Raw genomic sequence first — 26,043 nt, forward strand, 5'->3', positions numbered from 1 at the left:
ATTATTTAGGAACAAGAATCAGGGCTCCAGAACTGCAGAAACTGCAGAAACTGTTCTTATGATTTACATAGTAACAAACTACAATATCGGCTCAGGAAAGAAAAACAAGAAAGGAACCTCTCCCTGTAAGTAAATCAAGTGTAAAATAGAACCAGCATTGCCCTCTGAAATATATTAAACATATTTATTGAAAATTAAACACAAAGAAACTTATCATGGTACATTTCAGCAAAAAAAAATAAACATTAACATATTCTAAATTAAGAAATATAAAACATGATATGAAGAATAATATATTACTAAAATACAATCTATATAAAGTCCAGGAATTGCTTGTAAACTGTTTTACATTTGTCATTATTTACATAATTACAAATGCTAACGTGGAAATGTTTGATACCTGAATAATTCTTAATAACGGAAAGCGTAGTTCCTGGCAGTTCTACTAAACCCACATGAACTGATTCCACTAGAATTTGAATCATGAATAGTAGTTTTCAAAAAGGGTATGCTTTAATAATAATGCTTTCTCTTTAAGTAACTGCTAGACTTACACAAGTACAACAATACAATTAAATATACTTCATACTGTGAATACCGTCTCCCTTTCTTCTCCACAGGTTACGACCCTGCGGCGTACTTCTGGAGTTCTGGCTGCTTCTAGAGCGCGAGGTCACATCAGGAGTCTTTGGGGTTACCCGCAGAAAACGTGTCAACCCATCTCTGCGTGCGGCTGCGACACTGGTCCCAGTCGTACAGAGGAAGGTACTGGAAGAGGCGCTGGGCTTTATCGGAGCGGACGGTGAAGGAGGTGCAAGCCACGGCCAAAGTGTAACGGTTCAGCAACGGCGTGTAGTTGTAAAACGGGCCCGCTATCCAGCGCAGCGCGTCGTTGAGGACGGCCATGAACCAGAGCACGAGGGAGGGGATGCGCACCCGTCGGAAGTTGAACGTGGAGAGGAACTGCATGTTGAAGTCCTCGTAGTTCTTGTAGGGCGAGTCATCGTAGCAGAAGAAAGCTTCACCGCCGACCGTCTGCGGGCGGTCCCTCAGGGCTCGGGCCGCCAGGATATGCATCCAGGCCACGTTGCCTATAACGCAAACAAGTGAGTAATTACCAGAGCACACAATGGAAGAAGTGCGCAAAAAGTCCAGCCAATCTGTTTTTTTCTGATGGCATTAGCGGATATACTGACATTTCAACTTTATTCTCAAAATGAAAAAAATACATATTTATCCCAACTTATTATTATTATATTATATACTTATTAAACAACTAAATATTCATGTAATTCCCTTACAAAAGTTACGCAAGTGCGGCTGAATACAGCCTGCTTATTACAAGATCTACAGCGCGTGATGCAATAGTGAATTTGGATGGTAAATAGAGATGATTTATCAACGCTAGATCTTATTTATGATACAAATAGCGGGGTATAAAATTCTCCACCTCACAGGTTACAAAAGGTTGTCCTCAATGTGTCTTCACTGATTTGGTCCCGAATCACACTTGTAGTCTTACCTGCGTAGACCCGTCCGTGTTCTGAGTCCTCCGGGACTCCTCCGACGACCACGCCCCCCCTCTGGACAGCTTGCGTGTAGAAATCCTTAATTAGCTGGTGCCCCTCTCCATAGATCCCCGTCGGCCTCAGAGAGCACGTGTACAGACACTTCCCACCTTTCACCTGGACGGGAGACAAACAAAATTAGGATTCAGAGTTGGGAAATCAGGAGCCATGGGGAGAAAAAACAAAAACAGACAGAGAGACAGAGCGGTTAAAGCCAACATTTCTGTGTAATCCTCCTCTAAATAAGAGTTACATCACTGCAATGCCAGAGGGATGACCTAGAATTTTGTGGCGAAGAAGTTTCCCCATAATGTTTTACGGCGAAAATAAACCCAGCAGTTTCTCACTGTGCAATCCAGTTTTAAATGTTGTTGCTCAGATGGTGTCAAACATGATAAATCTAATATATGTAATATATATATATATATAAATTGCTTTTTAAATGTCAATATAGTATACACAAGATCTTTTTTTTAATCTATTTTAATTGAGCGAACATTGAAATTATTTTCCTAAATGAAATGCTATGGGATTTTTAAGAATGTCTTTAAAAAGTGCAGTGCTCCAATAAAAAGCAGCAAAGATTTGCAAAAATGAAAAATGAAGAAGCCAAACTCTGAGAGGGGCATAAAGGGCAACCTATGTTAAGAAATCAAATATTTTGCATTGTATTTTTCAAAAATATACTGGTAAAAACATGCTTTTAAAGTACCTTAGTGCCGTTAGCTCCAAGCACGATTTTCTCCGCCTTGGCTTTGCTCTGGGGATATGCCATGGTGTGCTTCACCCGGTAAGGCGTGTCTTCATCGCCCCTGCAGAGAGATTAACAGTCAGGGGAGACAGACAGAAAGCAGGTAGTGTTTTCTTCGCCTCCCCGTTTGAGAGGAATGCTTGGCAGAGCCAGCGTTCCTGAGGCGATGATGCCAAAAGTCCATTCTTTGAATATTATTCTGAGGTCCAGGCACGGACTCATGAACAAAACGTGCAAACAAATAAACAAAAAACATCTGGAAGAATGTCCTGACCCACACCCAAAGCCCGTATTATAGTTGGATGTTTTTGCTACTTTTATCAAAATAGTTGCCCTTTTTTGGATTGAAAAAACAAAACAAAAAAACAGCAAAATTCAATGTTACGTTTGTGACGAATCCCAGAACTGGTTTTGCCATCACACACGTAGTGAACATCAACAAACACGGGACCTGCAGACAGAATCACCGGAGGAGTCATGACTCACTCATCAGGCTGGTTCAGGTACACTGAGAACCAGCAAACCGGTAACTCAAACTCTTGGTCAGTTACTATGGTAACCTGACGTGCCAAAAGGCAGACTGTGGTCTGAAATAAGACGAAATTAACATTTAATAACAATTAATTCTGTCAACTATAAATGTGCACAGCCCATTATGCATAAATATCACTACAGCCATTGGATTTAATGGACACTGCTTGTGTCGTGGGGAATCACGGTATCGGAGCTCGGAGTTTTCTCCTCTCAGCTGTTCTTTCAATAACAAGACAGCTGCTCCAGCGTCTCTTGAGATTGAAGCATTACGTAACACATTTCTAACATACCAGCCGGTCAAATAACAAACCTCACAGAGGAACAGTGAGGTAGTCAGAGAGTCTGAAAGCCCCTGATTGTATGCTACTAGTTTGCTGAAAATGATGTAATTTCATCCCCGCCCGATCATATCTACGCTAAAAAGACCTTTGCTTTCCATGATGGGGCATTCATGAGAAAACAGCGAGCTTCAGGCTCACCTGACGAAGGCGTCTCCGTCCACGTTGGGGCCGATCACCTCCATGCTGCTGGTGTAGACCAGGCTCTGGATGCCACACTCAACGCAGGCGTTGATCACGTTCTCCGTTCCTGAGCAGAGAGAAAACTTACTTGAGTCACGTGACAGGTGGGACGGGATTACATTGTGTAATTCCTCAAAGCCTCAGGAATCACTCTTGTAAATTTAAATTAAAAAGCACGCACAGGACAACAGGATGAAAGTTTTTGAATTGTAATAGAAAGCATAAGGAGAGGGTCAACAAGAAATGACTTCAAAGGAGACACACACACACACACGTGTGTGCCGTTAGCAGATGTAAAAAGAAAACGTGATTTTCTGAAACCTGGTCTCAATTATGTGAGAGTAAACCGCCGGTGAAAAGAAAAGACGTCAATGCAAAGGGGAGGAAATACTTTTTAACGAGGACAGTCCTGAAGTTGGTGCACGACAATAACTACTTTAATAAACGTTATTTATTTAAGTTCGCAGGCGGCCCGGTTTCATCTGGGCTGAAGATCAAAACCAGACCTAATGACATCGCTTAAGAATATTAAATGAATGCCAATTGAGTGTTAACACTTACAAACCATTCAGTCGATTACGCCCGTGAGACAATTATTTATGGGTTTTCTCAAATGTGATGTTAAAATATGCAACTCGACCCTGTTTTAAAGAACAAAAGGTCTCATCAATCAGGCGATGAATGCACACGTCGGAGGAAACGGCTGATATATATATCGTATGTAGGCGGATCCGCTTGCAGCCATCTGATAGTTACACCCTTCAGCGCTGCTGTGAGTAGCATGTTTAAAAGCTATTAGTTGGGTCTTGTTGGAATCAAAGACTCCAGTATGCAATTAACTCAAGGCAGAGCCAGAATACGTGCGTACGTGCGTGCGTGCGTGCGTGCGTGCGTGCGACAGTTTCAGTTCCGCCAGCACAAGTTGGGATATGTTGGGCCCATCCATCAGCTACGATTTCTGAGGAATCTGGTAACTTTTTATTTAAATTGAAACTAGGTGTGGCTCCGTGCACATTTCCTCCCAGCTATTCGGTTTCTATAATATGTATACATATGTATACACACACACACACACACACACACACATTAGGATATCACCATTTTATTCTTTATAGTGCTTAACTCAGCTGTGTTTGATCTTACTACTTAACACAATGTACAACAATATGTTCCTCCACAAGCAATCCCCTGCCAAATACAAGTTCATATATACAGTTCTTTTTAAAAAAGGTACAGCAACCATCTATTTTTAGAGGCGCCATCTGGAGACCTGAGGCCACAGTTCAGTTCACAGGAAGATTAAAGTCTCTGGTATGTACTGTATCGCAGAGCCTTTAAAGTCACGAGTTAAATAAACTGACTGGAAACCAAAGTCTAGAAACTGTATAATTCTCTCTCGAAGCGTAGAGTCAAGTTTCCTCCAATTCCTACTAACTCTGGGAGGAGGAAGGAGTGTAGGTTTGAGACGGGGGAAATTTCAAAATCAAATCCCTCCCCAGATTCGACGCGTTAACGCAGACGGACTAATCTATGTTTCTGTGGATGTTTGATGACATTGGTGCAAGTATTTAAATGTTATCTAGCCTAGGAAGTTAGGAAGAAGGTACTTCAAACAACCTAAGAGTGAGTGGTTTATATGGTCAATTCCTGCCGCTCTGTATTTAGGGAAAAGGCTATTTATGCTTCCTTCGGCTGACTCTGACGGATGACGAACGCGCTGAATCACTAATGACTTTCTGTGGCAAGACACCGACTATAGCTTCGACCCGCAAACATAAACCCAGTCACTGATTATGTAAACTGTTTATCACCGCCTGTGAGCAGAATCCGGATCGGTCAGAAAACTCAAGGCGGTGCAGAGGAGCCTAAAACCTGCATTCTCTCTAATGGGCGACTCCTCCGGTGGCTAAAAGTAGTCCGATCGTACGGAAGTCTGTGAGAAATGACCCTATTAATATCATATATGTCAATGAACATGAGTTTATGGGCTCAAAAAGATTTATGGGCTAAAAAGATCGCTGCCGACTCCTCTCACCCCGGACAAAACCTGTGTGTGCCACTTTCATCTGGCAGGAGGCCGAGGTCCATCAGGACCAAGAGAACAGAGCCGCCAACACACGGCTCATATTTTATTGCTCTTGCACTATGTTGTCTTATCTGTCTTATTGTCCATTGTCTAACTGTCTAGCTGTTATGCACCAACCGTCAAATTCTGACATATTTTGGTAAATGTTTCCTGATTCCTGATTCAATATCGACAATCTTGAGTGAATCATGGTCCCATTCAGAGTTAAATGAAGTAGCCAGTCAAGTTTGGTATGTCTAAGGGCGGGGCTACGTTGTGATTGACAGGTCTTATCCACGGCATTGCCCATCTGGGCATTGGGTGTATTTTAAATTTTCAACCCTTTCACAGTGCGTTTTCATGTTTATGAAACCTTAAAACTTTCATAAACCTAAAAAAATGACTCATCCATCTTTTGTTTGTACTCCACCCACTGATGTCTGAAACGCCAACACGGCTTCCGCTGCAGAGATGAGCAACACAGCAGCCGACCTTGTCTCAGTACCTCCCACCCTAATTACTGCAAACACTGATGTCCCGTCCTTGAAACTACTCCAGAAACAGGAGAAGGCTCATTTCCTCATTTTTTTTCCCCGCAGTAAAACACGAATAACACAGAATGACGCCTTTGTCCTCCCTCTGTCCTCACTCCCCCGAAGCCTCACCTGCGACATTGACGGCCCGGATGAGGGCCTCTGGGACTTTGTGCCAAACGTCCACCAGGCTGGCCGCGTGGATGACGACGTCGACCCCCCGGGAGGCCTCCAGCACGCTGCCATAGTCGGTGATGTCACCCTGGATGACCACCATCTTTGTCCGCTCTGAGGGAGAAACAGGAAGACGGTCAGTCTGTGGCGGCGGTGATGGATCTGATCCTGGATCAGGGAGGTCTTTGTCAGAGCGGGACAGAGTCCGGGAAGAATTAACTCACTTTGTTCTGTTCGCTAATGACAAAACTCTCAATCCCAAAACAACTACTGATGTTTATCAAAGATGCGTTTTGTCATGTTTGCAGAGTATCTGGAGCGTCTTGTCAATGTCAATATACATTATTACACAACTGTGCTGAATTTGTATTCATTATTAAAATGATAACGTATACGTATCTTCTCACACTGCCAGCGATGCTGATTCTGCTGATCATTTACGGAGGACTTTAAACTGTGGTTGGCCTTGGCAGTTGTTTTCAAAATGCTGACAGATAACGAGGAGACAAAGTATCTCTTGTGGAGCCAACACGTCAACGGATCTGGCCCTTTTTCACACCGGGTCAGCAATCCTGTGGCGACTGCGACACTCCATCTGCCAACCTCCCCATGTGACTGTACCAATTACAGCATTTAAATTACAGACCGTCACACCGATTTAAAATCAGCTCAAATCTCAAACGGAAAACACAATTATAACATTGTGCTTTCTGTCTGTAATGAGTGTTGGCCACCTGATCTGTCAGGGGAGCAAAGAAACTAACAGCCCTCAGTCCCGACTGACAATGAATAATAAAGTCTGTTTCCCCTGCGGCGAATAGCGGGCGTGTGGCGTTCCCGTTGTTGAAGGTTACTGCTCCTCTCAGGAAAAAGGATTACCAAACATGCGAGAACAGCCTCAGGTCACAACACAGAAGGTGGTGACACAGAAACTGTAAACAGAGACGGGACGGCGGAAAGACGTGTGTACGCAGATAAATGTGTAGTTTTCCGGTGTTAGGCAAAAGAGTTGAAGTGCAGGGTTGAAATCGCACTGCAAAAAGACTGTTAAGAGTCAATTGTACGAAAGCGCTGGAGTCATTATGCAGTGTCAAGGACTTGGGTTTTTACCTCTACGTAGGGTGTATTTAACACTTATCGGATTTATTTGTGACACTTGGTAGTTAAATTAACTCTTTGATACGTTTAAAATGTAACTGTACACCAGTGACACACTTCTTGGTGTTGGGTTTAACTCTACAGTGTATTTAACACTGAGCAGATTTACTTTTGACACTTATTCCGAGTTAAATTGTTAACACTTGTGTTGATTTAACACTGACATGACAACATATAAACACCAGCTTAGAGTTCAAATTGACATGAATGAGTCAATCTAACTCTGATATAACTCTAATCCTGCATCCGCAGCCCAGATGTCTAATCTGCACAGTGACCCAGAGCTTTCAGCATGCGATGGAAAGGAGTTCTTTCCACGCCTGTGCGTGGAATTCAGCTCTAACCGAGCCATCGCCCCTCATCGGGTTACTGAATGAGAAAAAACCCACCGCTGGTGGACCGATAGGCAGACAATGGCCCTGGAGACTTGCGTGTAAAAGGGCCCCTGGCCCTCCTATACAACAACATGGCAGGATTACATTTATTGTAGCTGTTTTAGACTTGCCAACTTCCACCAGCTCCCCCCCCCCCTGGTTGGGATCCAGAGCCTGGGACCTATAGTCTCTTTCAGTGCCACAGTAAACCCGTAAGACAAAACATGCAAATGACTAAACAAACAAAAAAAAAGAAGTTGCAGCAAACCCTTCGCCCACCACGGAAATTCTTTTTTTTTCTTTTTATGTCGGATAATCTTCCGTCAAATTTCCAGAGCCGGTCTCCACGCAGCAAGACACGAGCCAAATCAGCTTTAACTTCAGCTGCAATTTAAATTAACCCCGAGACAAGAGCTCGGAACGAGACCGCGCCGCGGCCCCGCCGTCGTTCTGCGTCGCGGCGCGAGCGCCTCACCTGTGCCGAGCGCCTTCAGGCCGGGCTCCACCGCTCTGTCGAACACGCGGATCTCCGCCAGCGCGTCCTCCTTCTCCAGGAGGACCGTGAGCAGATGCCGCCCGAGGAAGCCGCAGCCGCCGGTGAGCAGATACACGAGAGACGACATGAGGCTGCGCGTGTGACGTCTGCAGGCTGTGAAGCGCGAGCGCTGCCCGTCCGACGGGCGCGCGCTTTATATGCGCGCGGGAGGCGGAGACAGTTGTTGCCAGTTGTTGTTGGGGTTTGTTGTTGTTGGGGTTTTTTAACCGTTTTGTAAAACTTCATTGACGGATGCATTGACATCGATACTTGGTGGACTGCTCTGTGGTAAGTCGGACTTTATAAAAGGTGCAAAAATAAATAAATGACAAGACGCGGTGTAAAGCATATATTGTGGTGAGTTGTTGTACTACATTGTTACTACATATATGTGATAATGCTCGAGGGGGTCCGTGGCCGCGCAACGATAGAATAGCAGTTTTACATCTTCCCAATTACGTCGTTTAAATTTAAATTCTTATAAAACGTAAAGGCACTAGATGTGCCGAGATGCAAAAGTAACATGTTAGTGAACGGATTAATGAACGGCCGCATTGATCGATATTGACCTTGGCTTCTGAATGAACTATCAGCACGCCACATACACAATACATCAGTGAGACTGGCAAACGGTCAAGGCCATTTCAGCCCATCGGGTCACATATTAACAGAGGACAAATGACACAAGGTCAACTTCAATCCCTTATCTTATTTAGATTTGTGAGTTTATAAACCACTGAACAGCTCCCTGTCAAGCAACAGAATACTTTAAATAACTTTACATACAGTAATTCTCCCTCAGACCTGGGAACATACTTTGTTTAAATTCATATGTAAAGATAATACTGATTAGTACGGTGGCCCTGAAGGGCAAAACACAACTTGAATAGGAAAACACAAAAGAAATTAAGTCCTTGTTCTGTTAATGTTTGTTCCGTTTACGAAAAATAAAATATATTTTTTAAAGCTAACCGAAGCTTTAAAGCAAAACAAAAAACAAAACAGTGACTCAACTCAAACGACTACACTTCTAAAATAGAAGCCATGGCTCATTGGAACAGATGAAGAGCTTTTTACCAGTCGGATGATGGGAACTTGCGTCACCATCCAAGGTGGGAGGGGAAGCCGATCGCCTTTCTACTTACGCCGATGACTTGTGACACTTTGACCGCTATATTTCATTACTTCCTCTACTCCAAACAGGAAATACATAAATTGCAGGTGCATGCAAGGAACTATGCAAGCGCCTTCCTGTAATTTACCATTTTAAGTAGAACGTTCAACCCATGAAACAAACTAAATCCTCAGAACCTCCGAGCCGTATTCACACGCAGTCACAGATGAACGTGAGGTTTTCATTTATTTAAAAAATATTTTAATGCACCATTAATAAAGGGTCCAACGCATTAATACAAGAGAAATATTGCAAATAATATTAAAATAATCAAATTAAAAAGAAAAACAATAAAAAATAAAAGAATGGAAGGTATGTACATGTTTCCTCCTCATTGAGAGGAAAAGGAACAACATATTTACAGCTTGAAGTCGGTGTGTTTCTACGAGAAACAAACACCTCTCTAATATTTACATGTACATCTTTGATTTTTTTTTTCCTTTCATCTTTTTATCCTGTATTAAAGAGGGTTGGTTTGTACTGAAAGGCTTTCATTGCAACAAGAACCATCTTACACACACGCTCCTGTTCGGGAGGGAACAAAATAAAAAGTCTTCTGGTTACAAGTGGAAAACTAAAGTCAAACTTGAGGACGGCCATTTGTAAAACAGAGACGCAACAAGGGCCACAAACGTCCTGCTGCGTGCAGCGCGGGAGGTCGTCTACCTCCCAGCCATCGACGCGGCAAACGGGTCGGACGCAGGACTTCTGTTTGCATTTAGCTGATCCGTTTTTCAGGGAGGGATGGGGTCTTTTTTGGGGGGGAGGGCGAATTAATCCACACTGAAAATAACGCATTCTGAAGATGCCCCAAAAAAAAAAAAAAAAAACTTTACTAAACTAAACTTTTGAAAACACCTGACCAACTCAAATAAATGTGCTGTTTAAAAGTGTGTGTAGCACACACTGTCTAAGTCGAACACTGAACACAATTACTAAGGTGGTTTGATGGTAAAAGCTTTTAAGAGCTAGCGGGAAAAGAAGAAGAAGAAGAAGAAGAAGAAGCCTCTTTTGAAATAGGAAACAGTTGCCTTCATGGAACTAAAAACCAGACGTCGAGATCCTAACAAACTGTCAACGGCTTCTCAGCACCGACTTTAACTTGGGCGGGAGGAAGGAAAATAAAAAAGTTAGGCTGATCCTGTAAAAGAAAACACACTTAACTTAGCAACAACCTAACAGACCTATATTCACGGTGGGTTAAAAAACAGTTAAAAAGGACAGAATATCGTGGCGGATCAGGAGAGGAACGCACAGCGGGGAAATGATGGTTTCACGGGGCGAGGATACACTGAAGCTCATTCCGCTGTAAGATACTCACAGCTAATGCAACTAAACGACAACACCATAAACAACAGCGATAATATAATACTATGAAATTAATGTTTTTTTAAAAAGAGCTCCAAAACAATCCTAACGCTTTGATATCTTGCATAACCGAAGACCAAATTGATTAAAGTTGTCGTCTTAAAAGTCTTTTTAAAAACCCTGAATTTGTCAGATATACCTGTGCGTTTGTGGGTGTGCGTGTGTAGATGTGTGTGTGTGTGTGTGTGTGTGTGTGGGAGGGCGGGATTTGACACTGGAAGAGTGAACGCGGTGGTTCGATGACGCCGACGTAGGAGTACAATACTGATGTTCTAGTGCTCACAGGTAGGCGTGGGAATATAAAGACCTTCTATGCTTGGCTGCACGGAGCAGTCCAAACAATACTGCCCCGTTAATGCTGACCCCCCCCCCCTCCCTCCCTCCCACACGCACACAAGCCTCTCACTCACACGAAATGGCCGGCTGAATGAAAAGTGGAAGTGTGTGTGTCTCTCCGTTTCCTGGGCATTGTGAGTATAGGAGGGGTTAGGGGGACGAGGGGGAGGGGTCGTCTGGGGGCGCCTTTGTTTCCAGCTCCACTCTTGGGGAGGGTGGACCGGGTCCAGCTGTCCGTTGGTAAGCGAGGAACAAAAGCAGTGCGTCCGCTAGTTGAGCGTCCCCCGGCAGTTCTCCGTTCCACACAAGCAGGGGATCTTGTTGTCCTCCAGGGGGAACTTGTAGTCGTAGGTGATCTCCTCATTGAAGGCGATGGCCTGCTTCGAGTAGATCACAATCTTCTTCTGGGACTCTATGGTGATGACCTTGGCGTAGCAGTTTGGCTGAAGGAACAAGAAAAGCATTACATCACATAACAGCGTGCCCCATGTTGAGGTACATGCACATGATATGGACACACGGAGCTGTGGCAGTGTTTCTAGCTGAGAAAACTAAACAGTGATGTGGTTTCCACCGCCATTGTTCTCCTTTGAGGTGGTGAGAGTGATGTAATGTCTCCCTGGTGTGTTTAATGGGAGTGAGCAATGGGCAAGAGTGACTTTTCAATGCTACATTGCGCACCCGCCTCAGCAGTGACGTCTTTTCAGTTTACATAACAGCTGTGTGTGTGTGTGTGTGTGTGTGCGAAAGAGTAAAGGGACACGATTTAACTTAGTTGGTGTAATGGGGCAATGGGCCGCCCCCCCCCCGTCCTGTGGACGGGTGTGGACTGCGAGGGCGTCGGGACTCACAGTGCAGCAGTGGTTGATGAATCGGGCCAGGTTCCCACACTTGGTGGCATCTATAATGGTGTCGTGGTCCACTCTGAACAAGTAGCTGCTGCCGATGCCCTGCTGCGCGTACCGCTTCTCCCGGTTGTCAGCCACCATCTTGGACAAAAAGCACAGGCGTTGGTTCACCGATCCGACAGCAAGGAGCGAAAGAAAATGTGCGTTTTGCGTCAACAAGGCGGCAATTATGGACCGTTGGGACAATATACAGGATGTGATGTGCAGTAGGCGGGGCCTGTGGGGAGCGATTACCTGTCTGATGTTCTGACCCACGTACTCAATGACCATCTCATCGGCAGCAATGGGCTCCATGGCGAACAGGCCCCACTCGTGGATCCTGCTGCGTCCAAAACGAAGCTTCTTCTTACGGTACTGCGTGGGGACGAAAAAAGACTCATTGTAACAAAAGTCTTGAAAAACAGAAGAAAAAAAAATCTAAAACATGAAGTGGTTTGAAATGTGAGAAACTGTTGGTTCAAGTAAATGCAGTTTCAGTTGTTAGTGATTAGATTCTGACAGCCACCACCTTAAAATGTGACCCTGCCCTTCTTTAGGCTGCTGCTGGTTAACACGCTAACACGTTAAGGGGAAACAAGATAATGATCTAATCTCTAATAGCATCCAGGTCACCAAAGTGCGCACAGCACTAATTCATTAGTCAAGTAATAAAAATAGGTCACAAACTGGTGATTAATCCACAGACGCATCCGATATGCACTTAAAATAGTTTTAAACATAGTCATCGCATCCAAAGTTAGGGAAGCGGTTTGCTCCGGCTCTTTGGATTGCACACACGGCAACACGGTGAAAAGTGGCGGGCTTTTCCTATAGTACTTCCTCCTAGAGTTTTGCTCACGTGTGAAGAATATTATCGGACAGACGCAATGTCATAAATGTTTGAGCTCCAGAGTACCAGCGCTGTTGTGGACGGCGGCCTAAAAAAGGTCACGGTCTTCAGAAACTTTTCACAGCGCTAACCCGCTTTGGGACGGCTCTTACCGACGGGAAACACGATCTAATTACTCTTAAAAAATAAAATAAAAAAAACTCCCCTTAACAAAGAATGTCACTTCACCTGACAGAACAAGGGCCCCGCTGTTCTACTGCGGTCTCAATAGGTTCACTAGTTTGTGTTGTGGAGCTGTGTGACTCCAAACTAACCCCATAAAACACAGGGTTGGTTTGGGATCAGCAAAGTCCCACAGAAGCCACCGATCGAGGCATCGGTTTGTCCGTCTGGGGTTTTTTGCATGAGGATTTAGCTTCAGTTTGTCAGAAAGGGCCGATTGACAGCAGGTTAAAAACGCAAAAAAATATTCTAAATCATACAATAAGCTCACAATTAAACTGATACGTGTCTTTTTTTTCTTCTTTTTAATCAAAAAGGCCCATGGCACCAATGTTGCAAGCGCCATGAGCCCGAGGGGGGGGGTGGGGGGGGGGGGGGTGGGGGGGGGGGGGGGGCAGGGACACTTTACCTTCAGCTGGTTGAGTTTGAGCAAGTCAGAGTCCATCACGGCCGTGGTGCCGATGACGGTGAGGAGGCGGCGCTGCTCCGAGCGTCTCTCTGAGAGGACCCGGTTGGCTCCCTGACAGGAAGCACAGAGAGAACAGAGCTTCACAAAGGGGCCACCGACGCGCTCTCGCACGCCACAGCGCGGCCCCCGAGGTGGGAGGGGCTGAACCAGAAAAAACACTTTGACCTGCATTTGCAATGATAGTGTGGTTGAGCTGCATTTGTAAACCAGCCACAGAGAAGGAAGGAAGGAAGGAGTGTGTGAGAACATTAAGTTAAGAGGAAGAGCTTCTCTTGCATTTCTACAAATTTAGATGAACCTGCCTCATCACTGCTTACAGTAAAATATGACTCATTAAAACAGGTTTTCAAGGTGCGGTCTTATATTCTTCCGTAGTGAGGAGGCCAAAAATCAATTCAATCAAATGGTTAAAGTCTGTTAGAGCTTCTTATCAGTTAAATGTATTTAATTATATTTAATTAACAACTAAAAATAGAAGGATGGATTAAGCTATTTGGATTAAATACCATCAACATCGGTACAACAATCCATTGGCTCAAAACGTTGCTGATGGATGGTGGCAAACAGAGGAGAGTACAGATGAAAGAAGAGTCAGATGAATGTGCAGCTTGTGTGTGTGTGTAATTAAATAGCTGTGGCAGCTTAATGGATGAATGCCGGGTGTTTTAACAATAACAGGACTGATTGAAGAAAAGGAGGCCTCATAACAGGCATCGTGACCAGCTGTATAATTAAACTGACATACCACCAACATATCATATCATCATATCAACACTGCAATCTGTGACTTGAAAGGTTTTCAGGGAAGACTCCTCCGGGAAGGGGAAACCGGGAAACCGAGTACCGGAGAAAAATGCCACGATAGTTGTGCGTTGAGTCATTGACACTGTAACTCACGGCACAGAGGTTTGCATTCAGCCAACCAGCCCACCGCACCCCGAGGAACTGTTTAATGTTTGCGTGACACACGTCTCCACTGAGCCATGGTGGAAAACACATTACAGGGGAATCCAAGATGTAATGGAAGATCTAAGCCGTAGTAACGCAAAACAACGACAGGAAGCATCTCAGAAATATCAGTAGCTGCTTGAAAATGACCTGAATACATCTAATAATCGGACTACTTATCTGGAGTTATATGGAGCCAATACGCTTTCCTTGCTGACATTGTACAAAGTGAGGAGAGGATTTTCTGTGAGAAAATAGAAACATTAAATGCTGAAAATCATCTATTGAGGATTTTAGACAAAGCTGTGAATGTCTTGTTGTATCTAATGAACTCCTTACTTTTGCTGATGTAGTTATAAACATGTAATGGAATTGTCCAAAACTTCTAGACTGCATTTTGTTGTGTTTTGTGTGGCTCGGCTATTGGGAAAAGACACATCAGTGTTCCAACATTCTTATTACCCCCAAATTTCCAGTTGATCTGAGCCAAACTGCTGTGGGCTGATTGCAGCAATTTCAATCCCTGAAGGATATCAAGCCTCCTATAATCCATCAATATAATAACCAGACCAAGCAACCACTAGACCTCCCGTGGTATGTGTAAGGATTCTTTCCACAGAATTTCTCCACCATCGCTTCCACAAATCGCTTATCTTATAGATCGTATCCCATGTCCACGGATCAAAGTCACGCATTCAACGTGAAGACGCCCGCAGCGGTAACCGCAACATCTCACGACATCACAGTGAGGTGACAACAATCTACTTGGTAGATGTGGAGGGCTTTGGGAAGCATTCTGCAGAACGGTGACCATCACGGATTCAGGAGAAGAAATGCTTACCGAGCTGTCGATATTCTCCACCTCCCGTATGACCTGCTCGGGCAGGTCCAGGTCCAGATAGACGTCCTTCTCCTTGCGGCTGATGGCGTAGTAGCCCTCACTCCTGGCGCAACCGGTCACGTGCTCGCGGAGCTGTCCTCCTGCGGCCTTCTTCTTCCGCCGAGGATTTGGCAAATTGGTCAGTGCAGCCCGAAGGTCAAGGACAAGAGCGGTAACGCACGAAGCAGAATGAACCCAAACTAAATCAGATTATTTAGCTACTTATTGACGGAAAATCGATCATGGTTTTCTCGACATTGGTAACAGAGAGGTACGTTCCACTCACACACACACGTTTGATGCAGGTCAGTGGTTGAAAAGGATATCAGTGTGGCTGACCCAGTGAGTATCATTGAGCCAGTCGGAGCTGTGGTTGTCCTGCAGCAGCTTTTCATAAGTCTTCCGTAGCAGGTTCAGGTCTTCGCCGTCCAGGCCAGAGTTCCAGATGTCATACAGGATGGTCATCTGCTCGAACTCCCCGCGGTTGTCGAACTTCTTGGCCGGTAGCTCGGGCGCGGCCGGGGCGGGTTTGGGCCAGCGCTGGGACGTGACCCCGGCCTCCTGCAGGAAGAGGCGCTCGCTTTTCCTCACGTCGTCAAGCATCTCGTCCTCCGTGTCGGAGCTGGACAGCTCCCCCGACTCGAGCTCCTCCACGTCCACGTCCTCCTCAGAGTCCTGCGCAGGTGTGTTACAAATGTTACGCGAAACGACGGCGTTACATTCTTTATGAGATGTCATTTTAATGTTCATGGGAAACACGCACAGGTCCTGCAGCGTTTTTATTAAAGAGAACGTTTGAGCCTGCAAAACATCATCCGGCCGTAGCCCAATTAAAAAAAGTTTTTACTTAAATATATTGTTGTTGGTAAATATATAGCGTGTTGGTTTCCCCAATAAAAGCCCATTATAACTTCATCTAGATTGGAGATGTTGGCCATAAATGAGACAGGAAGTAATTTTGTCCATGCCGAAACACGACATTTACTAAACAAAAGAAAGAACGTGCCGTTATGACATGAACCCTCTAGTCGTGACGCACTACTTACGGTCAGGAGATCCACAAAAGGTTTACACAAACAAAGCGGAAGTCCCACACACCTCTCGCTTCCGCTTCCTCTGTTTCTTGCCCGGCTGCTCCTTCTGCTTCAGTGCGAGCGGAACCTCGATGTTCTCTTTGTCTTTTCTTCTCCTCTTTTTGCTGTTGTCCTTTTCAAGTTCCACACCTTTGCCAACCACAGTCGTCTTCTTCGGCGGCGGTAGGGATGCAGCCTGGCCCACATCCTCAGCCTCACAAAGGACTCCAATTGCAGATAAGTATTCTCCTGCATCTCCTCTGGACGGTAGCGCCTCTCCGATGACCTCCTCCGGCGCTTCAAGCACCCCAGAGATGGCGTTGAGGTCCGCTGGGAGTAAGACGGAGGAGTCCTGTTTGGAAGTCCTTTTGGCGCCGGACGGCACTGCGAGAACAAGGGGTTTGCAGTAGTTGTGCTCCATGCGGACAACGACCCCCTCTGGGCTCATAACCAGGGCCAGTGACTCTGGGGAGAGGAGATCTTCCTCCATCTTCTGCTCCTCTGCTTCGTCGGACGTCTCCGTCTCCTCCGAGTCCCCGGCGTCAGGGTCCATTTTCAGGGCCACGGCCGCCAACACCGACAGGTCGGTGGCTGAGGCGGAGGCCAGCTGCAGGAGGCTGGTGGCCCCCAGCTCCTCTCTGAGCCTCAACCTCTGCTCTCTTTCTTCCTCATCCTCGTCTTCCTCTCTCAGGGACGACGCGGACAGGCTGGTGGTCCGAGGCCTGCCTCTGGACCGCTTGTTGACGGGGGGTGGGGGCGGGGCCTCCTCGAAGGCCATCCTGCACATTGACGCGTGGTCCAACGGCAGGTTCTGCACGGTGCGGCAGACCATGACGGGGGACTTGGGCGAGTCTTTGCCCACGCCGCGTTTTCCGGGGGACTTGAGCGGCGTGTTCTGAGGAGAAACCAGAAGGCCCCTTTTGGACTCATCCGAATCGTGGACTCGCCCGGATGGGGGCACGGTGAGCGCGTTGCCTTCGCCTGGCTTGGAGGCAAAGGGGAGCAGCTGGATGCCCTGAGCGGCACGACCCGAGGGGGACGGGGAGGAAGCGAGGGGGGAGTCGGCGGGCCTGCATGGGGAGAAGAGGAGCGATTCACCCGCCAGCTGAGAGGCGGCCGGAGACGGTGGCGCGCTCGACATTTTGCTGTCGATCTCGCCCTGTGAGAACGAGACGGTCTTCCTGCGTTTCTTGAGCGGGGGGAGAAGAACAGTCGGGGAAGACGGACGCGGGTACGGGGGGGACGGAGGACGCTTGGTGGGTGCTGCCGTGGGGTCTGACGTGTTGTCCTTGGCTCCACCTGAAAGGCGACAGGAGAGGTTTAGGTGAAGTCAAGATGATCCTTTAATGTTGAATATCTCTACATTGTTACATGCTGATGATGCAGACTAACCTATTTTGACCTCCGCCTTTGAAACGGCAGCTGCACGATTCTCCCTAAAAAACAAACAAACAAGAAAACATGTCAGCAAAAGTGACGGCGACGCAATAACAAGTTGACTTAAATACAAACGTATTTTCAAAGGTATTAGCAACACGCCAAAACTTTCTGACCTGGCATCTTTGTCGGTTGTGCTGTCCATGGTGGAGTCGTCCATGCTGTCTGGCCCGTCACTGTCGGCCCTCTCTCCTTCCTCTTCATCCTCATCGTCAGAGGAGGACGAAGACGAGGATCCTGAGGAGGAAGAGCCCTCAGAAGACGAAGAGAGGCTCTCATCGTCACTATCAACACTGAGGGCATCGTCTGAAAAAAAGAAAATATATTGGTTATCATTATTGCAATGACTGAGTAAACATAATAAATAAAAGACATAATAATAACATTAAAGGATGGGATTTACCATCAGACTCCTTTTCACTTTCTTCTTCATCCTCCTACAGATAAAGAGGTCATCGTTACAACACACAGATCACAGTGAAATGCTGCCATCTAGCGTCCAATATGAGCCAGAATGCCAATTCTTAGCAAAAACAAATCAATGAAATATACAACTTTTTAAAATTCCAATTGCATCGGACATTCGTGTCCATGCCGGTTTGGATTTTGATAAACACATTTGATGTAAGTTGATGAAGCACCTTCTCGGTCGAGGAGCCGTCCGAGGTTTCCTCCCCCTCACTGCCGAGCTCCCAAGGTTTACGATTTCTCGGCTTCTTTTTCCTCCTCTTGTTGTCCCTTTCAGCTCCGTGTCTGTTGGCTTCTGGCATTCTGCCCTCGGCAGCTGGAAACAAGGCACCAGGTTAAAAGTTATACGCAGCCACCTTCCTGTGGAAATGATCAACATGAGCTCAGCAAACCTTCGTCATCCTCGTCCGGCGGGGTCGAGGGTCGCGGCCGTTTCATGTCTCCCTCTTCAAGCTCCAGAGGTTCTTTCCTCTTCACCTGGACAAGAGGACATCAACGATATGTTTCATTAAATCAGTGGAAAAAATCCGCTGGCCGACTTAAACGGATCTGCTACTTTTTGTAAAAAGAAGTTTGTAAAAGAAATTCCTAGCTTGCCATTCGGGGCTGTTTCTCGTGGAAAGACCATCTGCGGCGCTTTTACCTTGAAGGACGGCAGTCGCAGCGCTCCCCGAAGAGACAATCCCTCCATGCCGCCGCTCTTCGCCCAGTCCACCAGAGACGTGAGGGGCTCCCGAGGACGGTTGACCTTCTCCTCCTTCTTCTCATCGTCCCGCAAGGCAGACACCCCTCTAACCATTGTCTGGAAAGGCTGGAGGAGGAAACCGGGGGAAAATTTGTATTTATTCCCCGTTTACACGCAGCATCGTGCTGCTACTGAGAACGAGGAAGACACATTCAAACTGTTGTCAAGGGGTAAAAGTAAAGGCAGCTTTGGAAAGTAACAAATCTCCTTGCTAGGGTAAAGCCAGTAAGATCCTGATATACCAACTTTTTTTGTCTAAAAAACAAAGAGTATCATTTGTGAAAGTGTGTTGTAGGAAGTCACAGATTGTCCTCAAGTCCAAACGAATGTTTGTGCCAAACTTGAGGAGATTGCCCTCCGACGAGGGCTGAAAAATACTGAACAGAACACATTGGGCCTCTGGGAACGGGCGTCACCGCTATAAGACGTTGAAGGAAGCGGATGACGCCGCTTGTCTCACGTCACATGCAAAAACAGAACTGCGAGCACAAAAGCCTGATCTTCCTTACCTTGGCCTTGGTCTCTTTCCTCTCCCACCACTCGTCGAACGTGGCGAAGGCAACGTTCTCCACCATTTTGCGGTTCAGGTCCCTCTGCATGATGTTCTTCATCTCCTGGATCAGATTGCCCAGGACCATCTGCACTGTGGCCTCATGCGGATTCTCAGCCAACAGGGGCATCTCCTCCCCCGGCGCCCGGTACTCGTCTCCCTCCCCGGGCAGCATGGTCCCGTAGCCCGGCGGGGGCATGTAAGAGGGGTACTGCGGCGGTAAGGCGTGTGGCGGCCAGCCGCTGTGGGGAGGCGGGATGCCGTGGTGGGGCGGGGGAGGGATCTGAGTGCTGTGGGGGTCGGGGTAGGAGTAGGCCATGTGGTGGGGCATGTAGTGGTGGTCCTGGTCGTAGGGCGCACCCGCCCCGCTCCCCTCGTGGTCCATGTAGGGGTGGTGCGTGTGGGTCGGGGGCATCGAGTGGAGATGGTAGGACGTGTAGTCGGCGGTGGCGGCCTCGCCCGGACCCGGGCTGTCGTTGGTCGAAGACAGGCGCAGCTGGTGCAGCCGACTCAGCATGTGCGTCTGCATCTGGAAGGACATCGGAGCGCCGCCGCTGTACTGGCTCATCAGCTCCATGGACGTGGCGTAGTCATACATGTGGTGGGGCATGGGAGGAGGGTACTCTGGGTGCAGCTCCATGTGGGACAGGGGAGGAATCCCAGGGGGAGGCGGGGGCTGGAGGGAGTAACCAGGAGGGGGTGGAGGAGGCAAATGTGGAGGGTAGGAAGGTATGGGAGGGTGCATGGAGGTGCCAAAGTGCTGTGCAGAGTCAGAGACGGATGGGGACGAAGACGAGGGGTCCGTCGTTTGCGACGGCAGGGCGGCCTGGGACGAAGAGGGCGAGGAACCGGAGGCGACTGAGGGCTGGTGGGTGGTCACCGTTGTTATGGTGGTCCCCTCGTCCTCCTCCTCGGAGATCTCCATGTCTTCCCCTGAGGAGTGAGGGGACGACTGAAAGAAAACGGAGAGGTTATCGCGTTTAGTCGGCAACGTCGTTGACGGCAGTGATAACCGCACTTTCACAAGAGCTGCCGATTCAGGAAGTGTGCTGTAGGAGGCGAACCATCTTTTGGTTTTTCTGCTGGCGGAAGTTATTTTCTTCTACCCTTTTTTTAAAATTCCTCTCACTGCAGCAAAGAGCAGTTTGTTTGCAGACGCGTGGGTGCAGTTACTTTTCCAGATGCATCCTTTTTTTAATAATAATAAAATCATTTCATAGGCTCCAGTTGCTGAATACCCTGCAGATCACTCCTCCCTTTCCAAATGAGCCACCAAGGGCAAAACTGTGGTACCGTTACTCAGAGGCCATGATGACACCACTTTAGCAGCATCGGAGGTCAAACTGTGGATGGCTTTTACGCCCTACAGCTCACGTGTCTGGGTAACGTAGAACTTTTGGGGGCCTTTAGGACACGTGAAGGGGCAGAAGGCTCTATTTGGGGTCAGTGTTTAATTAGTCTGTCCTGGGATGACGTTGCAACATGGTGGACTTTGTGTAGACATGAAGGGCTCATTCTGAGCTGAAAAAAACAACGATTCTCAGTTGAGGGTGATTTACACTAATGACACCCTTGCTATACTTATCATATTCACTTCCTGCTCATGCAACGTTATAGCCGTCCCCCCCCCCCCTTACAGCCGTTATACTTTCAACATCAGCATTGTTCAGCAAAACATGAGCGCAAATTGAGAACTATGTACATTTGTCATAAAAAGCCGTGTGAAGCGTTCAGCTTGATTGCGGGCTGCTGATCTCACCTGAGTCTGTCCGTTGTACGGCGGCGTGTGAGCTCCCGTCCTGCTCTGTGCATCAGCAGATCCACCCTGTGAAGAGTCCTCCTGCGGAGCCCCAGTCCCAGCGAGGACAACCTGGGGTTCCTCTGGGGAAAGGTGGTGGGAAGAGTAGGCGGAAGAGGAGGGTGTGGTCGTCGAAAGTAAAGAGGGACTCTTCCGTCCTTCTCCCCCCTTTCCCCGTTTCCTTCCTCGGTCTCTGTCCCCCTTCCTCCTGTGGTCCTTCTCCCCGTTGTCTCCCGCCTGACTTCCACTCGTGTGCTCGCCTGCTGCGGTGCCTGACCCGCCCCTTTGCTCTCCTCCGTCCACGCGCTCTCCCCGTTGCTTATCCTCCTTTTTATCCTCCTCGTCTTCCTCATCGGAGGCCAGGAAAGAGAACTTTGCCTTTTGCTCCTTGAGGAGCATCTCAATGCGGGAGTCGAGGCTGCTGCTGTGGTAAACGAACGGTAAACTCTCGTTGGTTGAATCGGGCTCGGGGGAAGACGAGTCGCGTTGCGGGGGCGGCGGGGATCCGGAGGAGGAGGGAAGATGGTGGGGGAGGGAGGTCGAGGACGGGGAGGTAGAGGAGGAGGCGATGGAAGGGAGGGCCGGGGAGGAAGGCGGAGGCGTCTTCGGTGGCGCGGGCGGGGTGCTGGGACGCCGCTTGGGCTTCGTCCACGGCTCTTCGCGCGTCGGACTGTCCTGGCTGAAGTCCAGCGTACCGAGCGTCTCGGCTACAGCCGCCGCGATGACTGAGGCCGGCGGGAGGGGGGGAGGCGGTGGGGGAGGCGGCGGCAGGTGACCGGCGTGGTAGTCTTTGTCGGCACCTACCGGGGGCAGGGTACCCCGCTCTGCGAGACCTGTGGCCGCGAGACGGGCGGAGGAGTCTAATCCCTGAGGGGGAGCCGGGGCGGGCTCCTTGGAGGAGGAGAACGCGGAGTAAGACGAGGGGGGAGGAGACAGGCTGTTGGAGGAAGAGCGGTAGGAGTTGGAATTGTATCTCGGGTCAGAGCTGTTGGAGTAGTCACTGTCTCTGTCCCGGTCTCTATCTCGGTCCCGGTCTCTGTCCGGGTCGTGGCTGCTCCTTCTGCGGCTGCTGCTGCCGCCGCCATGGTGGTTGTGAGAGTGGTGGTGGTTGCGGTGTCTCTGGTGGCCGTGGTCGCCTGATCGGGCGCCCAGGCTGTCTCGGCGGTAGCCCCTGTCGTCCCTGCGTTCTGAGTGGTGATGGGAGTGGTGGGAATGGTACTTTGTGGAAGAGTTTGTCTCTTGCTGGTGGTGGTACGACGACCTTCTGGAGCCGATCCCCGCCGCCCCGTAGCGCCCGCCCGAGTCTCTGTCGCGGTTGCGGTCCCGTTCTGACATCGGGGGCGGATCGTATTGGGCGGCAAGGGGTGGCGGAGGCATCGAGGAGTGGTGGGCCATGTGCGGCCCGGGCCCTCCGGCATTGGGGTAGGGGGGGTAGCAGGGCGGCTCGTTGGGACGGTATGATGTGTTCGGGGGGTACATGGGGCGACCGCGGTGATACACCGAAGGTTCCTGTGCATCCTCGGAGTAGCGAGACACTTTGTACCCGCCGACAGTAGATGAGACCGCAGAGGACGAGGACGAGGAAGGTAGCATGTCCTGGGGAGGGTAGCCGCTGCCCAAAGTGCCCGTGTTGTAGCCAGCATGCCTGCAACACAACACAAAACAAATGGAGGATTTAACAACCTGTGGCTTCATCGCTGGTACTCACAATCTCAGCGGCAGTTCGTGATGACCAACCTCCCGCCGGTGAAGCCCGGTTCTTGTGAGAAAGGAGTCCCGGATCTGGAGCTGAAAGGAGTTCCTCCTCCACCCTGAGAGGAAGCAGAGGAGCTTGGCGTGAAGGGACCTGCTATGGAGGACGGGGGCGTGTCCAGACGCTGATCACTGAACCCAGTATCCCCGGAGCCAGGGGTGGCACCTCCGGAGGAGAGGGCCTGGACCCCTGCGGCCAAACCCGTGAGCTCACTGGAGCGCCTCCGTCTGACCTCTGTCGACTGCGAAGAGGAAAGAAATACATTTTCCATCAAGTGATCAGGCCTCGATCATCATGTAGGTGATGTGAGAGGAGGACAGGAGGAGGAATACCGTGTCGGGCTGCGGTTGCGGCTGTGGCTGTGTTGGGGCCTGAGGTGCGACCCTGTCCGTCAAAGCTTTGCCTCCCAGGGGGACGGTCTGAGGAGTGTAGGACCCGTTCACGATCAGGTCGTAATACTTCTGCCTCTGCTGGCCTGGGTATATCAACGAAAGCCACCAAGAGAAAAACAAATACAGGGCTGGTAAATGAGCTCAACACGGACATAAACGTCATCTGCATCCTATGAGGTGTTCATGACCTGACCCATCAGGTTTAACCGTCTCCGCCAAGAGACAGCTTGTGTATGTTTTTGTTAGTTAATAGGACGTCCCGACAGCTGACCGACAGATTTCAGCTCATTTTTTTTGGGAAGTTTGGACGAGAAAGAATTTTTTTTTACTAATGTTGCCTAATTGTTGATGAAATCTTTAAAAAGGCACCTCGAGCAAGCTTTTAAGCTCACCTTTTATATCCAGCTGAGCATGAATGAGGTTCCCCATGACAGAAGTGTTGTGCAGTTGCTTGACTGTGTCCTTGGCTCCTCTGGTGCTGGTAAACAGCACCCTGGCCAGGCCCAAGTGCTTCCTGGTCTTGGGGTGAAACAGGATCTCCATCTCCTCCACCTCACCAAACTTTGCACACATTTCTGCCAAGAAGGGCTCCTTTATATTGTCATTGAGTCTGGCAAAGGTCACCTCCTTGAGGGGTATGGGACCCACATAGAACTCATCGAGCTGTGAATAAAGTCAGTAATAATTTGTCATTCCATTATATGAAGCAGCAGTGGGTAAAAATGTTAACCAGCTATTCTCACCTTTAACTTCGGCACTGGCAGGGACAGTTCTGTATACCTTGACCATAGTCTCCGGGGTCTGGGGTCCCGCAGTTCACCCACGGGAGGAAATCCGGAGTCCTGGGAACATTTGGATTAGATTTCTTCCCGTGGCAATCAAACTTCACAACATATCTGCCACATACAGGGGGATCGGCAGCAGAGAGATGGGGAGCTGAAGGGGGTCTGGCCGGCTCTCAGCTCAGCTGTTTAAAACCCTACATTCAATCTGTTCATACGCGACCCTCGTCCTTGTGGCACATTCCTATTTTGAATCAAGACTTTGTTATATTTATCACACTTATTGTATATAAAGTTTACTCCGTGGATAAATGCCTCATCTCAAATCATACACGTTGAAAATATTCAAGTTTAGACACGCACACACATATTATAGAAGAACAAAAACATGGAAATCAACTCACCGGCACACTGAAATGAACTCCATCGTATCTGTAGATTTTCTGTGCAACCCGCCGTGTTGCCGGGTCCTGGACAAGTTTGTAGCTCTTCCACTGCAGACTGACAGCTTTTTGTGAATCTGCCCCACCGTCTGGATCCATCCTACAGCTGAGTGTCACAGGACAGCCATGATTTCACACACAATGCCGCAGCAACTGTTTGGGGGGATCACGTAGAGACCCCCCCACCGCTATGACGAGCTACGCTTTGACAAACCAGCTGCGGAAAAGAGGTGTAATGAGGAGAATTGCTGCAGCGATTACAGTCACAATAAGTTTGGCCTTTGGCGGTTTGTACAACGGGTGGCAATGTGACAGAAGGTGGAGCTGCGTCACATCAGTTAGCCGAACTTTTTCGGACAATTGTCGGTAAAAGAGTAATCTTTCTAAACAACGTAGCAGGTTGAATATAGCGGCGTTGTCGGTCTCGACTAAGACGCCGCGCGCTGTCAAAACAATGAGCAGCGTTACGTCACTGACTAGTCAGTTCAGTTAGCAACATGCTAGCTGCACCAGCAAATAGCAAATAAACTATGTTTTCCGACGTGAAAACAGAGTTCGCGTAACTGGTAACAAACCGGGTGACGAACTACTCCCCGTGAGCAACACAATCGTTGGCTATTGCATGAGTTAACGTTCACTAATGTTAAATTACTTATGCCTTAACGCCTTAGCTAGTGCAAGTTAATGCTGCCGTCGGCTAATGCTAACTAGCAAGAACACCAAGTTGGGAGTCAAACTGATCTTGTTGCAATCTCCCGCCCTCAATGGTGACATTTAATCTGTGGAAATAAAGTCGTGCACCCGTTTTGGAGGCTCTACTAACTTGTTTTGAACTCCGTTCCGCCTAAATACAGACCCCGCTTCTTCGAGATCTACTGCCCGCTCATCCGAAAGTAGCAACCCGCCGCTACAGTGTAGGCAGCTACATCCAGGCCCGGGAGACGAACAAGAAAAACACTGAGACCCTAACAGAAAAGGGACATCTCCGATCCGGCGTTAGGGCAAAATCGACGCGCTAATACGATGGTGCTACCATTCCGGTACTTAGTAAAATCAACAAGACGCCTTTCCGACCGGCGAAGCCATTGTTTTCGCTCTAAAATCCATATATTGTGAAGAGAGCGGCCATCGCGTAACCAACCTGAAAGCCTCGCCTGTTCGCCATCAGTGTTTGCGAATGCAGCCTACGATTCTGCACCAGCACTTTCTTCAAACGCAGGGAGCGCAAAAGGAAAAAAACATTACAACATGGAGG

The 26,043-nt window shown here is 48.3% G+C and overlaps 2 protein-coding genes across 2 annotated transcripts; both read right to left on the minus strand.

The window, feature by feature from the left end:
* Positions 1-170: 170 nt before the first annotated feature.
* hsd3b7 (hydroxy-delta-5-steroid dehydrogenase, 3 beta- and steroid delta-isomerase) lies at positions 171-8,426 on the minus strand. Its single transcript, XM_040190526.2, has 6 exons — positions 8,154-8,426; positions 6,105-6,260; positions 3,333-3,441; positions 2,281-2,380; positions 1,523-1,685; positions 171-1,091 (listed from the first exon to the last, which is right to left on the minus strand). The coding sequence occupies exons 1-6, from the start codon at positions 8,299-8,301 to the stop codon at positions 679-681; spliced, it is 1,089 nt and encodes a 362-aa protein (XP_040046460.2). The 5' UTR covers positions 8,302-8,426; the 3' UTR covers positions 171-678.
* Positions 8,427-9,571: 1,145 nt separating this feature from the next.
* On the minus strand, positions 9,572-26,028 carry setd1a (SET domain containing 1A, histone lysine methyltransferase). The gene is made up of 21 exons (XM_040190522.2): positions 25,930-26,028; positions 24,750-24,894; positions 24,307-24,405; positions 23,956-24,226; positions 23,504-23,646; positions 23,156-23,412; positions 21,380-23,063; positions 19,580-20,572; positions 18,969-19,136; positions 18,718-18,802; positions 18,499-18,641; positions 18,261-18,294; positions 17,974-18,163; positions 17,813-17,856; positions 16,446-17,719; positions 15,674-16,022; positions 15,309-15,490; positions 13,460-13,570; positions 12,234-12,353; positions 11,943-12,080; positions 9,572-11,534 (listed from the first exon to the last, which is right to left on the minus strand). Exons 2-21 carry the CDS (start codon positions 24,885-24,887, stop codon positions 11,361-11,363), a joined length of 6,597 nt encoding a protein of 2,198 aa, XP_040046456.2. The 5' UTR covers positions 24,888-24,894; positions 25,930-26,028; the 3' UTR covers positions 9,572-11,360.
* Between the last annotated feature and the right edge of the window lie 15 nt (positions 26,029-26,043).

This window comes from Gasterosteus aculeatus, chromosome 11 (genome assembly GCF_964276395.1).
Source record: "Gasterosteus aculeatus chromosome 11, fGasAcu3.hap1.1, whole genome shotgun sequence".
Classification (NCBI taxonomy): domain Eukaryota; kingdom Metazoa; phylum Chordata; class Actinopteri; order Perciformes; family Gasterosteidae; genus Gasterosteus; species Gasterosteus aculeatus.

What these genes read in the sequence shown, in the direction of transcription:
- hsd3b7 (XM_040190526.2), bottom strand. Translation starts at nt 8,301, where the DNA reads ATGTCGTCTCTCGTGTATCTGCTCACCGGCGGCTGCGGCTTCCTCGGG. An exon ending in CCGGGCCGTCAATGTCGCAG is followed by an intron (nt 3,442 to 6,104) that starts GTGAGGCTTCGG and finishes CTCTCTGCTCAG; the next exon opens with GAACGGAGAACGTGATCAAC. An exon ending in TTGGAGCTAACGGCACTAAG is followed by an intron (nt 1,686 to 2,280) that starts GTACTTTAAAAG and finishes TCTCCCGTCCAG; the next exon opens with GTGAAAGGTGGGAAGTGTCT.
- setd1a (XM_040190522.2), bottom strand. Translation starts at nt 24,887, where the DNA reads ATGGATCCAGACGGTGGGGCAGATTCACAAAAAGCTGTCAGTCTGCAG. An exon ending in GCCGGACGAGGATGACGAAG is followed by an intron (nt 18,642 to 18,717) that starts GTTTGCTGAGCT and finishes CCTTGTTTCCAG; the next exon opens with CTGCCGAGGGCAGAATGCCA. An exon ending in TGGAGAATATCGACAGCTCG is followed by an intron (nt 13,571 to 15,308) that starts GTAAGCATTTCT and finishes GCTTCCTGTCAG; the next exon opens with GGAGCCAACCGGGTCCTCTC.